Source organism: Corvus brachyrhynchos, unplaced genomic scaffold (genome assembly GCF_000691975.1).
Source record: "Corvus brachyrhynchos isolate BGI_N302 unplaced genomic scaffold, ASM69197v1 scaffold86, whole genome shotgun sequence".
NCBI lineage: Eukaryota > Metazoa > Chordata > Aves > Passeriformes > Corvidae > Corvus > Corvus brachyrhynchos.
The window spans coordinates 1,253,375-1,269,335 of NW_008238647.1; the positions used below are offsets into that span (position 1 = coordinate 1,253,375).

General features: G+C 34.4%; 1 protein-coding gene across 2 annotated transcripts; it reads left to right on the top strand.

Moving 5' to 3' along the window:
- The first annotated feature begins 792 nt into the window (after positions 1 to 792).
- On the top strand, positions 793 to 15,739 carry ANGPTL5 (angiopoietin like 5). 2 transcript variants are annotated; one of them, XM_017737659.1, is made up of 8 exons: positions 793 to 3,295; positions 5,016 to 5,163; positions 6,135 to 6,259; positions 6,639 to 6,732; positions 7,660 to 7,760; positions 12,041 to 12,161; positions 13,189 to 13,374; positions 14,509 to 15,739. In XM_017737659.1, exons 1-8 carry the CDS (start codon positions 3,194 to 3,196, stop codon positions 14,826 to 14,828), a joined length of 1,197 nt encoding a protein of 398 aa, XP_017593148.1. In that variant the 5' UTR covers positions 793 to 3,193; the 3' UTR covers positions 14,829 to 15,739. The 2 variants fall into 2 exon arrangements, with proteins under 2 accessions (XP_017593148.1, XP_008634525.1); XM_008636303.2 differs by having other exon boundaries at positions 802 to 3,295; positions 6,156 to 6,259.
- Positions 15,740 to 15,961: the final 222 nt, after the last annotated feature.

The following is a 15,961-nucleotide window of genomic DNA, read 5'->3' on the forward strand; positions in this document are numbered from 1 at the left end:
CGTCTCGTCAGGGGCAGCGGTGACGGACACAGTGCCAGGGACGGTGCTTGGCTCTCACTGGGCTTTCCATCCTCTGCAGCGCTGTAAACCGCGGGATGACCTTTAAAAGCCGCAGACACACCCGGTATCCGAGCGAACGCGTTCTCGTGGGCAAACACCGCCCCGACCCTGCGTGCGGGTTTGCAGAGCTCTGCGGGTGCCTCTTAGGCCTGTTGAAGACTTGAAGTTAACACCATAAACTTTTTTTTTTAACCGCAGGGTGCAGAAATCACAACAACAACAAACAACAAAAAAATTAAATTGTATAAAATATTATAGAAAAATATTTTAAAAGTCCATAAATATAGTTACACAAAGTAATAAAAAATACCAAAAAACAAAACAACCAAAGAACGCCCACTTTGTTCATAAAACTGCGAAACTGTTTTTTTTTTTTTTTTCCCTTTTTTAGGCAAAGCAGAGTGTGTTGTCTTGGGATATTGCCCTGCCTTGCATGAGCTGTCAGCAACAGGCTAAATGCCTTGGTGCTTTCCTGGCAAGACATTTCTTGGCTGGTGTATTTCTGGAAGGTAAAAATAGTACTCTGCGTTTGTGAAATACTTTTCTCCACAGACCCCTCCCCATATTTGTAGCACAGTTTGTGAAGTGGGTGTTGTTATTATATTATATATATATATATATATAATATAATATAATATATATATTTGGCAATATATATTATATATATTGCCAAACGTGCGTAATATTTGTAGTATCCCAGTTACTGCAGTTGACAAGATGACCCTAAAATGGAGGTCTTTCAGCTCTAGTTCAGAATACCAACCCCAAATTCACCACTTTTTTGCCTCATCTGCTCTGTTGTGTTGCAAAATGTAGAAAAGTGGTTGTCACTTTACCGCTGTGTGATTTTCAACTCACACACACATTTAAAATCAGTTTGCCTGATAAAATGCACTGTTTCATTTAGGATGCAGTAGAAGGCTTTAGCAGGATGGAGAGCTGAGTCACCCAAGCAGAACTGAAGCAGAACTGGGAAACTGCAGAATTTGGGCCCATGTCAAACCTCGGAAGATTGAAGTTTGTGGTCAACTCATGCAGAATTTGAGCTTCCTTAGATTTACTGAAAATTTTGATCTAATAAAGCACAACTTGCAGCTTCACGTTAAGATACCTTCTGAGATTTAGAACTAAGAATAGAGTTTATATATCTTCTGTCTTTCCCTTGTTTACTTTTTATTGAGTCTTCATAGTCCTCCTTTACGGTTATTGGATAATCCCTCCTCATGAGTAACCTCACATCTTTCAGACTGTGGGACAAGAAGGTGACAAGCTGAGGGCCATATAATTCAGAAGTGTATGATTATTCTGGGACAGCAAGAAAAGTAGTCTTAAGTAGTTACAGAATGGAAGGTCCTGCTCTGGCAGCTGGTTTGAAAGAAGCTGTATAAACGTTACTGTGGGCTAGACACTGATATTCCAGTGAAGGATAAAGATCAGCTCTTAAAACTTTGTGGGATGGATTCTGAATTTATTACAAGTTTTATTTGAAGGCTGGAGCATAGCTGTGCTGCTGCAGATACACATTTTTCTTTCCTTCTTGTTCCAGTGGAGGATTAACCTGCTAATCTTGTGTAGTTTTCCTCCAAGCTGTGTAGGCAACTGCATGGGAGAAGAAGTTCAGTTAATGTTCTGACTATTTTAACCATTCCTTCCTGAAATTTGTCACCTCTGCCTATTTGTGTACATAGAAAGAGGAAGAAAAACTGTTTGTTTGCCCTTAATGTGATATGTAGATAGCCATGAAAATCTTTTCATCTTCTCCTTGAGACTGAACTATGGATCACAACATGCATCTTCTTGAGAGAGCATCAGCTGATGCACTAATTAAACCCTAGTAAGTCTCATATTGGAAAGCTATGATGTGCCATGTGGTACTTTGGAACTAATTGAAAATTTTGATTTTGAGAGATAGAGAAGAGCCCAAGTTGCTCAGAGTTTCGCAGCCAGTTGATTATGTTCCTCTCAGGTGTAGGTGCTTAGTACCATTTAGCTATAAATTTTTAAAGAAAACATTGTCTCAAAAGTGTATTAATCCCCACTCCTGACAAATGTTGGTTGCTCCCAACAAATCTTAGTAGCAAAAGCTGTTTCCAATGTATTCCAGCTTTAGATAGAGGTGTAGATGAATCACATTATCAAGACGAATTTGGAACATTGTCTCATTGTACCACTGTAAGGTGCAGTTGAACAGTGTATTCTGAAGATCCTTTAGACAGTGTATTTCCCAGTGGTACATTGGAAGCTGAGGTTTCATTTATTCATCCAGATCACAAGCAATTTAAATGCTCTAATGTGTCTAAATTGTCTAAACCTGTTGGAACTTTGTGAACTGTTTTTTTTGTTGTTAGACTATCAGATCCAGTTTTTAAGATACAAAAATAGTGGACTTGAGTGTGTGAAAACTGTAAGTGCCTCATAGTTTTAATTAAGCTTCTGTGGACTAAATTTCATTTTCTTCTTTTTCATGCCATTCTCTTGTACTTTGACTTTATTCAGGGATAAAAATCATTGCACTGAATGATTGTCTCAGTACCTGTGTTACAACAGGTGGGCTACCAGTGAGACCAAAATACTGCTATTATCCTCCTGGTAAAAGATTTTCTATGTAATACAAAGTACTAATTTAAAATAATTTTTTTCAGTTTTCTGTTTTGAACTTACTTTGATGATATATTCCAAAATTGCTTCCACAGCCTGTTGTAGTGCACTACCTTGACAACAATACAGACACCTTAATTTTAAGGATAAAAATCTTTGTAAAAATTTGAAAACATCAAGTAATACTAGTTTTCTTTCAAGTAGCCCAGACCCCTCATACCAAATATAGACAAATGCTCAAAAATAGCATCTAAGAGAATCTGTCAGAGTTTACCACAATGAAAATATATATATGTTTGATGTGTCATATAAAGGCGATAAGCAGTAATTTCCCTCAGGATGCAAATAGTAGTATACAAAATCTACTGGGCAGTTGAAATGTGGTTTATTAAATCCAGGCAGTAAAGGAGTGATGTGTTGGCTGCCCTTTGTGCTGTAGACATTCCCAAATAGTTAGATCAGGCCTTCATCGTGTACAATTCTTTCCACAGAAATTTGAAACCTATTAAAACATTTGCATTTCTTCAAGTAAAAGATGAATCGCCACTTTAGGGTAACTTCATTGATTTGTCTTAATATTTTTTTGTTCAGTTTAGGAGAGACTGTCATAAATAATGGCAAACCTTGTTCACCTAAGGTAAGATTTTCAATTACTTTGTTTAGATAAGATAATGAATGTAACTGACTGATTTCTCAGAAAAGTGACAGATGTTTTAAAAATGTGGATTGCCTTATTCAAGATAGATATGAAAATACAGAAGCATCAGGTATTTTCAGACAGAGAAAAGAAACTACACTGAAATTGTAGGAATTCAGTACATTAGAACATTTTTGTGTTAATGTCCTTTATCACAGCTCAGTTTTTAGGTCATATTTTTAATCTCATCTGCATGCCTGTAAATGCAGTGTAACTGTTGGTTTTGGCAGAGACAGTTTTTGCTTGAATTGCTGAGATCAGACTTAATTGCTTGTTTCATGTCAGCTTTTGTTAAAGATAAATATTGATTAAAATATTTGCTTGACAGTATTTAATTGAACATCTGGTGAGTAGCTGTGATAGCCCTGGAACAAACCATACTTTCAAGTATTCTATTTATAAGTTTCAAGTGATCTGTTTATAAATCCTATATAATTTTTCTTCCTTTATTTTGTGCTTATTTCAAAACGTAAAAAACATATTCTTTTACTTCTTTACCATTCTCCAGGCACAAAATGCAATTATACTAGTAATTCAGAAACCCTTTGTTTTATAAAATCCCCTTGTTAACAGCTTTTTGAAATTTTTACTTTCACTTTTTAAGAGCAAAAATCCGGAAAAAAACCCTGTTCAGTGCTTGCTGGTGTAGTGCCAATACCAGAAAGAGAAAACTGGAACAAGAAAGAACAACTGTGTTGGAGACATATTCAAGTCTAAATAAGTTTTGGTTTTTGTTAAAATCTTGACATTTCTAAGGATCCTATTTACATTTGAAAACACAATGCATGAACATACTACAAGTGATTTGCTGAGATTATGAAATCATTGAAGACTCATATGAAAATATGTTGCTTAGTCTTTTGACAATGACACATATTTTGAGAATTACTTTTAGTAATTTCTTTAAGTGGTGATTCAGAGGCATTCCCTTATTTTATGTCCTATGGCACCATGGAAGAAAAACTATTAAATATGAAAATATAATTTAAAAATAACATTAATAGGTGTAACTACTTCTACTAATGCTATTACTGTTACTATTTCAGATAATTGTGTGCCCATGAATACTGTACCTTTATTCTTTCCCCTATAAGTACACTTAAAATATTAATTTTTTTAATACTTAATTGGTCTGCAAATCTTCTCAGGACTGCTCATATGCATAAGTTAAAAACTTATGCAAGTATTTCCCTGATCAGGGTCTAAATAATTAATTTAGGGGTTTTCAAGAGTAAAAGTATTTTGCTAATATCTGGTAAATCCAAAAGCCTGCTCCTTTCCAGTGAAAATAAGTTCCTTAGCATTTGAGATGTCTCTTGGGTGTGGTGATTCCTAAAATACAGGATTTGCAAGTTCTTGCCTCCAGTTTACAGTGCTCACAAGTAGAATACCTCATCAGAAATGGTGCTGGTACTTCTTTTAATTTATAGAGGTTATTCTCTACCTCTGACACTACCTTTTTCTTGTGAGGTATGACTAAGCAGAGAACACCTAATCGGTTTTGGTCTCAGCTCTGTCAATTATTTCTTGAAAAAGTTTAAAAAAAACCAGGTTTTGAAGGAAGGCCTGTAGAGCAATCTACCTCATTTTGACAGACCAAGCTATTTTATATATGCTTAATGTTCAATTTATTTCCCCCTCCATTGTGTTGGTACAACAGGACACAAGGAATGTTGGAGCTGTGGAAGAACCACTTCAGGCAGAAGAGAAAAATAAATCTGCAGATATTTCAAAACAAAAAGAACAATGCCTTGTTCCATGTGATGCTCAAGCTAAAATTTTACGAGGGGACAAACATTACATGTGCAGTATGTATTCATCAAGAATACTTTTAGTGATGAGCTATGCAGTGCCATGCTATGCAATCCTTTCCTGTGCTAAGCTATGCTGTGCAAATTTACTTTTTAATCTTCTTGAGCACACGTGACAGCCTTGTGACCCTGCTGCCCAAACTGTGTATTGGTCAGAAAATTTGGGTTACCCTGTTTTTGGGGTGCAGCTGGTGTGACAACGTATAATCATTGGTGAAGACAGGCAAACCCAAGCAGCAGCACAACCCACCCAGATCTGTTATCCTCTGAATGTCAGTTTCTCTCTCCATTACAGAGGGAGGATGTCTGTTCCTCATTTAAACATCATAGCTGGGTGTGGGGGTGTAAAGTGGGAGGTAGTTAATTAGTTAGTTAGTTAGTTAGTCAGTTACATGGGAGTAAATGTGTACTTCAGCTTACCTTTTATAAAGGCTTACACAGGACATTCTCTATTCACTACCTTGATAAACTACACAGCAAATTATGCAATCAGCCTCAGAAAATAATTCTGTAAATTCTTGGTTTTCACATATGATTTTAAAATATATATTTTTAATTATATGTCATTATGATGATGACGATGTTCATGATTTTTGAGCATCAGGGCAAAAACCAGGAGTAGTACAGTGAATGAGCAAATGTAAGGTGACAAGAAACCATATATATCTGTCTTTTATCATATGAATTTATATCACTGTGATATCCCTTAAGTGGTTGTCCACTTCACCCAAGGATAAGATTATCTTCTTCAAAACGTGAGAAGAGCCATCACTTCTTAAGATGTCTTTACTGCAATCAGAAAGTCTGAAGTTTTTAGCACCTTTGGCTTTAATCTGTGGTCTCTGTATTATTTTCATTTCACTTTTAGGTGCCGTAAGGTAAAACATCTTCGGTATTCACTTAGATATCATAAATCAGTATGTTGTCATTCAGTCAAGAATATTTCTAGAGTTATTAAAAACAAGTAGATGAACATATTTCTTTTGAAGGAAATTTGCAGAATTCTCTTGCTGAATATGCCAGAAGTACAAAAAAACTGGTAAGAGACATGATGGATGATCAACAGTCTTCTTTGGATTACCTTTCTAATCAGGTACTTTTTTTCTTTATTATAAAGACTTGTACTTGTTATTTCTCACTGCAGGTGTTGTCTTTCTGAGGAGAAATAGGGCTCATTAAACCATTAAGTAGTGATTAAACCAGTAGGATTAGAGTGTCTATCACCAGTCCTTGTACCTCTGGTAGGGTGTGAGTCCCATTTCTATGAGGAGATATAAGCGCCCCCTGTTTCACAACTTAGTGTCATACATGGCAGTAGGGACAGTGGAGGACTATTCTTTCACATTGGTACGAATTACTACACATCACAAAAATGAACTTCAGATTATGTTTACTAGGAGTCAAAAAAAAATCTTTAGAATGCAAAATTCCTCACTGCAATCTAATTAAAAATCTTTTATTTGAATTGGCAGGTAAATGAACTGATGAACAAACTTGTTCTTTTGAACACAGTAATTTTGAGAAAACATCTGGATCCACTTCCTTATAAAGCAGTTCAATCTCATGGTAAGTACTTTTCAGATACAGTCTTGGCACCTTCCCTTTTTATCTTTGTATCTTGAAAAGGAGCTAATTAAGGCAAAGGTAAGCAATTGTAACATTGACATTTATCCTGTGTTAGTAACATGTAAACTGTGGAAACTTAACGAACTGTTTAAAAATGTTCTCATAAATACTGCTTTAAATCATTTGCAACTGACAGCTCCAGGCATTCTATTTAGCACGCTGATTTTTATGTAAAATGCCAGCTGTGATTATCAGTAAGTGATCTGAGGCTGCTAAATGGCACGTTCTTTCACAATGAAATAAAGTGTGCTCTGCATCGGCAGCATCCTTATTCAAATGGGCTGGAAGTCACTTACACACTGGACAGTTAGTCTTCTTTTAAGTGTCCATCCAAACAAAAGGAAATATGACCTCTAAGCAGTCATGCTGGCTGTGGAAACTGCTTCTCTGAGTATGTTGAACATGTACCTGGCTTAACACTTAGAGGTAAATGGTTTTTCATGTATACATTATGATGGCAAGGCTTTTACAAGTATAAATACAAATATTTGTAGGAAAAAGACTTCATTTCCCAGATAATATTTCTTTTTCACAGTACTGGTGTTATAAATAAAATAATAAAAAAAAATCTGTAAAGTGACCAGATACATAATCTTTAATTTCCTATAGATATGTATCATATCTATTAAGATTAGGAATAACTTTGTCTGTACAGTGTCATTTATACTTAGGATCTTAATGGTGTTTAGAGAATTTTATTTTACAAGATAAATTCATGACAAAGCATGATTTTAAAGTTTGCATGAGAAGAAAATGATATTTTACATAATTCATATGTCACCAAGAAAAGTAATATTCCTGTGCTTAATCTGTATTTTTTAAAACATATTTTGCTAAAGAACTTCCTTGAATACCTTTTGTCTCTAGGTTTGGACTGCACTCATATTAAAGATACTGTTGGTTCAGTTTCAAAAACTCCAAGTGGTCTGTACATTATCCACCCAGAAGGATCAAATTATCCTTTTGAGGTAATTTATTATTATATATATTATTATTGAGGTATTTATTGTTATAGTCACAACTTGCTTGAGAATATGCATTTAGAATATTTTTAATAGATTTAAAGTGTTTTCCATGACAATTTCTCAACAGATGAATAAAAAAATGTATTAAATCATGTGCATGTGTCTACTATTACTGTAATTTTGAAAAGTTTCCTGTTTTCTACAAGGAAATTTAATATCTGTCATAAGAGCCTTTACTGTCGGTTTTCATATGCAGTGAAAAATACCAAGGAGGAAAACCCAAGGTGTTTCTCTTTTGGATATGGAGAAGTGCTGTTTTCTGTTACAGGGATGGAAAACAGAAGAGCAATTGACTGATCCATTTGGCTTTTAATATGGGACTTTCAGATTTTGAATTATTCTGCTGTATAACGTTGCCTTCTCTTGTGATGGGACTCTGCTGATGCAGTGTCATCCAAGTGGAGGTGCAGATGTGTCTTGGTTTGAGGAGCAGGTGCTTAGCTCTTGTCTGAGTATCATTATAACCCAGTCTTGAGGCACAGAGGCATCTAAAATTTTAGTTTTCCTATCCAGTTTGCAATATTTATATTCCTAAAACGAGGATATATATTCCTAAAAAAACCTGCAACAATCATGTTTCCTATCACTGCCTGCACTTTATGTAATTGCTCAGAGTAATAGTGCTCATCTAGAAGAGGAGAATTTTGGGTTAATTTTCTCAGACTCAAATATTCAGATCCATGCAAACATAAGGAATATTTTTTTTTTTGTGTTTATTTCCATTTCAGATTGTTCTATTTAGAGGCGGCCTTATGCATAGTGGAAAGGCAGATATGGCACTTTCAAACTTTCAACTTGGCAATACTTGTTGAGGTCATTATTTTTTTTAAGAAAAACAAGGAATTTAGGCCAACTATTAACTAGCAAAGTTTAATATCTAACTTTATAGTGTTCCTTTATAACAAAGGAAGGATGAATCCCTTTATCTCTAGCCAAGTGGAGCCCTTCAAAATGCTACAAAAAAGGAGCTCCAACTGGTTAAGAAAAGGTTTCAGAATTATGCTGGGATCACAAAAGAAAAAATGAACTTGATTCTGCAACCCCCAATAGAAAAACCTGTCTGTCTCTATACAATTCAGTGAGCTCAAGAAAAAGATCTGTAACTCCTCGGCAAGTTCCTTCCATGTAAAAGAAAGAGAAAGACATGTCACAGTGTTCACAGAACAACCATATTTATAGTATGAACAAAAGTCTACCATAGCAAAAAATGCATCTGTTTCAGAATTTCTTCTGGATTGAGGGGGATTCTAGAAACACAAAAGAAAAATCATAGTAGTTTGATTAAAACAACAAGGTAACAATAAATAATGAGAAGAATGTCTGCAGTCATTTCTTGTCTGGTAGATGTTGCACAGAACTTAAAAGACAGAGCCAAAAAAGTCTCAGAGAAAAATATCTAAAATATGTGTTCCATAAAGAATGTTATTTTAAGGAATACTATTTAATGTGAATTCTTCCATGTGTGGAAGTATAAAAAGAGTACAAGAGAAATGATAGATGGACAAAAATATCAAGATACTAAAATATAAAGAAGAAATTATAAAGCATCTTCTAGAGGCTAATAGCCAAGAGTTCTAAATATTCTGCAGACCAGCAAAATAAGAAAAAATACAGAGGCAGAAAACCATAATAAGAAACTAAAAAACAGGAAACAAAGCCAGCACAAAGTAATTTATTTCAATGAAGATCTTTTCAGCAATAAGATGTCTTTTTATGCAATAGAACCTAAATCAAAATGTGTTTAGAATAATTTGCATAAAGGTATCAGTTAAATGAAAACTATTTAGACAACGTGATCCTATTCTTATTTCTCATGTTTAATACCTCATGTTTCTGAAAATGAGTATAGATTTTGATGCGTAACTGGAGGTAATTGAACTCCCAATTCCAGGAGCAATAAGAATATCAAGCTTTAGTGGTAGTGGCAGGTTTCTGTCACTTCAGAAAGTTACTCCAAAGTAGGCTTTTGAGCATTTAATCATGAGGTGATTAAAACCAATTTCACTTTTGGAAAACTAAATCATGACCAATTTCTGATACATTTTTTCAATTAGTAAATGTAGATCAATGATATTTCTAAGTTGGATCAGATAAACTAAACAGTTGTTTAGAATATATACTCTTATACACACTGCAGGTGGAAAGGGAAGAAATATTCAGCAGAACCATCCTCCTTCTCATTTAATTTAAATTGTACTTGGCACAATCATGCCCTTCACACCTTTCATGATATGAGACATAGAGCAAACTGTAAAGCAGATTAACGATTATAAGTCTTTACAATTGCAACATTTCCATAAGGAATTAAGAAAACTACACAGCTATAACTGTATTTTTCTGTATCTATTTAATATTTTTATTTAGTTGGTGTATGTATTGGTGCTGTATCGAACTGGCTGATGACCTCTCATGTAGAACCAAATCTGTGAATTATCAACACTTACACTGATTTATATTGGACTGAAGATTGATGTTGTGACCAAATGGGCTCCTCGTAGTATTTCTGACTCATAGTCAGAGGAGTAGCCAAGCATGCAGTCATCTTCTCAAGACAGTGGATGAGGCAACGGGATTATTTTGAATGAGGTTTAGGTATTTTCATCTAAATACTCATCTTGGAATCTTCTATATTTCTTCTTATTCCAGTTCTATCCTCCTTGTTGTGACTGAAATAAGCATGTGATTCTCCAGGGAATAAGGGTCACAATTGTTTTTCATGCACGTGAACCTTATTATGATTCATTTAGTATTTGTTTGCAAGGATTGCCCAAAGTATCTTACTTGAAGATCCAAGATTCCTCAGCTTGTATGAGATCGATCAAATTACAGCTCTGTCCTGTTGCTTTCTTGTCGTTCATCGAGAAGACTTTGTTAAGTCACAGAGGCTCTGACTACAACATTGATGTTTTCCTGCCAAGGAGCAAGTCTGGTTTCCTGAAAAATATCTGGCTACTACAGGCAATGGGGATGCAACATATAATGCTCAGTCTGCAACAAAATTTTTTGAGGGTTAAACTGACTTACACCTAGTTTCCACTTTTATTAGCTGGCTAAGACTGCAAATCTCTTTTCTGAAACATGTTTCATTTTGTACATTTCCTGTAACGTCAAAAAAAATGTCTTACTTTACTCCATCACTTGTGCATCCGCTTAATGTTATGGCAGCTAAAATTATATTCTGAACTTACTTTTGTTTCCACAAGAAGCTGTAAGCATTTTCTAGGTTAATTCTCCTCAAATTAGACACATTTGGAGGCAAAAATGAGCCTCTGTTTTTAAACACTTATTATGCATGCCATCCCTTAGAACTACTTTGAATAGATTAGGTAGTACAATGTCTAAATGTGCGATATAATATTTCTACATTAGATTCCCAGACTTTATAATCCCAGTTAGAACTGGTCAAGATTTGGCACTGGGGACATACTTAGGAAAGTCAATTACATGTCTTAAGTTTGGTGGGCTGAGGAGAAAACATGCCACATAATGTGATATTCCAAAGCAGAGCAGATGGCAGCTGGACCACTGCCATTTGACATACTGTTGGGCACAAATTTTAGCGAAGACTCATAAAGACTCATAAATCTGAGAGTTGATCTGAGAGTATTCAGTGGTACTGCTCAGTTGCAGGCAGTTATACGTTCACATTGGGACTTCCCTGGATTGGGGCCACTTATGTAGAGGTTTTTGCTGCTGCAAATTATTGTTATTGCTGGGTTATTGCTATCACTGTTTTCCATTTCCTCACCCTTATTAAAGGCTCTAAATTTCCCAGGCACCACAAACACAGTATTCTCTGGAAGAAGGCATGATGGTGAGGGAGAACATATAAGAAGTTGTGTCTATTTTGCTTTGCTGAAATAAAAGTTTATTCAGTGTTGCTGCCTGTATTGATGATATTTTGCCTGATTAATACATGACATTGCAAGTTGCTTCCCTTTCATGCTATGAATGTTACAGTGACATTTATCAAAGCTTATTTATTATGTGTTATGAACAGAAATACACAGCCATTTCTACTGGTTGAAGAAATATCCAAATCAAACAGTTCAACAGGAATATGTAAGAAAATAATGCAGCTTCATTTATTTTCTTAGAGCTCTTTTTAAAGATACTTGAAAAGTATGTTACTTAGCAAAATTCTGAATAGTCCACCTTTATTTAATTGTTTTCTTCATAAAAGCTGTTTCAAGAATGCTTAATCACATCTATGTCTATTTTAGGTTTTGTGTGACATGGATTTTCGAGGAGGTGGATGGACTGTTGTTCAGAAAAGAACTGATGGAATCGTTCAGTTTCAGAGAACATGGTCTGAATATCTGGATGGATTTGGTGACCTTAATGGTATCAATTTTAAATACTCTAAAGTGCTTTGGAACAAACATTACTCCTGCTTTTATGTGAGCTACATTCCACTAAATTGTGTGGTAGTTTTAGTAGTATAAAGTTCTTGTTTCTTAAAAGTTTTATTTTTGCTTATGGATTTTTTTTCATCTAGTCTGTTGTGTGATCTTCCCAATAATGACTATTACCCCACTAGAGTCTTTAGCTATTGCAGTCTCACAAGAGTGTTTAAAATACTATCTTTTCTGCCTGAAATAATTTATAGATTATATTTCCTCTCCTTTCAGTTTTTTAAAAAAGTTCCTTTGTTGGTTTGAATTACATTTGCAAAATATTTCGTTGGAGCAGAGAAAAATCAATAGTATTTCACCATAGGGGATGCAAAATTATAAACAACAGAAATATTTCAGTAGCAAATACCAACACAACTGTGATATTAATTCTTTATTGCCACCTTTAATCCCTCAAGTCTAAATCCATTTGCTTTTTCAGGAGTTTATCTGGTATTGCAATGGAAGCACACAGCTTTTCTGTACAAAAAGTGCAGCTCAAATGAGGCTACAAGTGTGATTTATGGAGGCAGCAAATCTTAAGAACAGGGCTTAAATTTCAAGAATAGGGTTTGCATTTTTTTTGCATTTCATAAAATGCTACCATTTATCATTTCTCAGTATCACCCTTAAGAGTGCTACTGAATTCTGTTCATGCAAGTGGATCTTTAGCACAGCCAGGTTTTGTGGTCTTCTAAGATACATTGCAGATGAATATTTGAAATCGATCATCTGGACAATTTTCTAAAAAATTTCACAGAGAAAAAAAAGATGATGCATACATGGGAATTCTTTACATGGATTTCCTAAGGAAGTAGGAAGGATTACTCTGTTCCTTCATTAGTCTTTCAAAGGAATGTAAGCCTATCATGCAACTTTTATTACATTTGGTTCAGGAAGGAAAGGAAAAAACCAAGAAAATCACTTTTTCTGTTACAGTTTCCATTTCTAGACTATATATTATATTTCTCTTTAAGGAGAATTTTGGCTTGGACTGAGGAAGATTTTTGACATAGTAAATCAAAAAGCCACTCATTTCAGTCTTTATGTGGATTTGGAATCAGAAAATGACAAGCATGCCTATGCATCATATGATGGATTTTGGATAGAGGATGAAACATGTGCTTTTAAACTCCATTTGGGGCATTATTCAGGAAATGCTGGTAAGAACTTCCATCTTTGATGTATTTAAAGGTTTTTGTTCCCTTTTTAATATGAAAAAATGCATTCAAAAGAACAAAAATTAACCTCAAAATTTTATTTCTAGTGTGTTTTTCTCTGGTATATAATGAACACTTACGCAGATAAATTTTCAATAGTATGGTGATCAGTTATGCCAACATTAATCTTTACATAGCAGGAAATTGCTTTATCATTTCAATGTCTTTAATGGAATAATTGAATAAACACTCCTGTAATAATAATAATATAAAAAGGAATGGAAATATTTAAAATAAATAAGGGACTTTTTGGGTGTTAATGTTTATTTACCTAATGGCACAATTATTTAGATGCCCATTATCTTATCATAGATGTGCTGATGTTAGTGTCAGTCTTCCTGATGATGCTTTGAAGAACTCAGAAGTGCCCAGATAGTCATGTACAAAGGATAGAGAAAGAAACTGAGTGAAATAAAGTTTGCCTACAGTGTGGAACAGTTGCTGGGTGATACATAGACAGAAATTAATTCCAGACCTGCCTTAATAGCATAAATATACTAAGCATGCAAGGATTTGCAATAAGTATTGCATCATGTCTTACTGCTTTTTTCCGTGTTATGCAAGAATTCTTATTATCAACAAAATAGTTACTCTCTAAAGGTATTTTTGAAAAACACTATTTCTTCAGTGAGTTCTTTAGTAAGACAGCAGAGCCAGTTATAATTGACCTTTATGTTTTAACAATTCCATCTTGTTTCATGACTCACTCTAGGGCTTTGGGAATGTTACTGGAAAATCTGAAGTTACAATCCTTTTTGTTTACTTTTGTCTTTTCTTCCTCTGTCTTTGAGAACAGAAGCCTTTACCTTCATAGCCAGCATGCATTGCTAAAAGCAACAAAAATATAACAATTTTCATTGATTTTCAACTTCTTCCATTTTTCTCAGTATTTTATTCCTTTTTTTTCCCCCTGCATCTTCAGCACTTTTACAGCTCATTATCTGGTCCTTTTGAACTGCTTTTGAAGACTTCTACTTTTCTAATAAATTCAGAGTAAAAATTTGTGAGGTGTGCATCAAGTAAGAAAGTTTCCCTGTAAATAACTTTTTATTGTTCTGTTTTATCTGTTTTACCTAGGTGATGCATTTAGAGGATATAGAAAAGAAGATAACCAAAATTCCATGCCTTTCAGTACTTCTGATGTTGATAATGATGGATGCAGGCCAGTGTGCACTATTAAAGGACAGCCTGTAAAGAGCTGCAGTAACTTCAGTGATAACACTGGATGGTGGTTCAACAAATGTGGCCTTGCAAATCTTAATGGTGTTCATCGCTACACAGGTAGATTTCTTGCAACTGGGATTCACTGGGATACATGGACAATGAACAAAAAACCAGTCAAAATTAAATCAGTTTCAATGAAAATTCGGAGAACCAATTTTCCATATTTCCATTAACATATGAAAATAGAAATATACTTCTTCTTGCAATTATGTGGAATGATGTATCACTACAGTCGTAAATACCTTTCATCTTCACTTGAGCATTCAGTCTTAAAACTTTATTAGATATTTCTATGGTACAGTTACTCATTTTTATTATGAAATGTCAGTGTTTATAGTGTTCCCGCTTGAGAAAGAAGGTCCTAAGAAGAACTGGGTTTTCAGAAAAAGGATTAAGCTGAGTATTTGTCAGCTTTTATTCAACTATCTCTTCGACAATCTCAGAACCAGCAGAAAAAATTATAAAAAGAAGTCTAATGCTGACTTTTGAATTTGCTTTTTCTATGCTCTCCTCATATCTAAATTGGCAAGAAATTTCAGCAAATTTTATTTGAAAAAACCATATGCCTGCCATTTTCATCATAATATTTTGGAAAAATACTTGTTCTTCACCCTAAGTTAATTTTCCAGAATCAGCTCTTCTTTCTATATTCCTTATCAGGCAAGATAACAATTGTTTCAATGTATAAATAATGTTTTGTATACCATCAGGACCTGTTTTTTTATACAAGTAAGGTTGATAGTGACATTGAAGAACTACAACCAATTTTATATTTAATTTTCACAGTCAAAGTGTTCCATAATCCAGTTTTGACTCTACCATTGTCAATTTCACAATTCACTACAAATGAAAACTTTTTTTCAAAGAAAACTTATGCCTTTTCTTATAATTGCAATTTTAATTTTTGGATATATGGGCCTGATCTTATGTTTTTCATTCTTAGGGGCATTCACTTTGTGAAGGATCATGTGGTAATGTATAAAACCAACTTAAGTTGTATAAACAAATTTTAAACTAAGGATTGTAAAATCTTTGAATTTCTGTCAGTAAAAATAAAATGATATCAATAAAAATGTGAATGTTAGTACAGTAGTGTTTCTGGAACCTGGCAGCTAATCTGTAGCAGCTAGGCATGGTATTTCTCATCTTTGCTTCAGTTTCAGCAGACCAGCTCTGTAGTAGCATGTGGAATGAAAACAGTTAAAAACTCTACAAATTTCTTCTTTGCTGTTTTTTATTTTAACCAAGCATTAATACAGTGAGCAGAAACCATCATCAATTCAGAATCACCGCAGTTTAGGACTTC

Excerpts from the sequence above, each read along its gene's own strand:
- ANGPTL5 (XM_017737659.1), top strand. The coding sequence starts at position 3,194 with ATGAATCGCCACTTTAGGGTAACTTCATTGATTTGTCTTAATATTTTT. Across the intron at positions 6,260-6,638 it reads TGGATTACCTTTCTAATCAG|GTAAATGAACTGATGAACAA; the intron begins GTACTTTTTTTC and ends TTGAATTGGCAG. Across the intron at positions 13,375-14,508 it reads GCATTATTCAGGAAATGCTG|GTGATGCATTTAGAGGATAT; the intron begins GTAAGAACTTCC and ends TGTTTTACCTAG.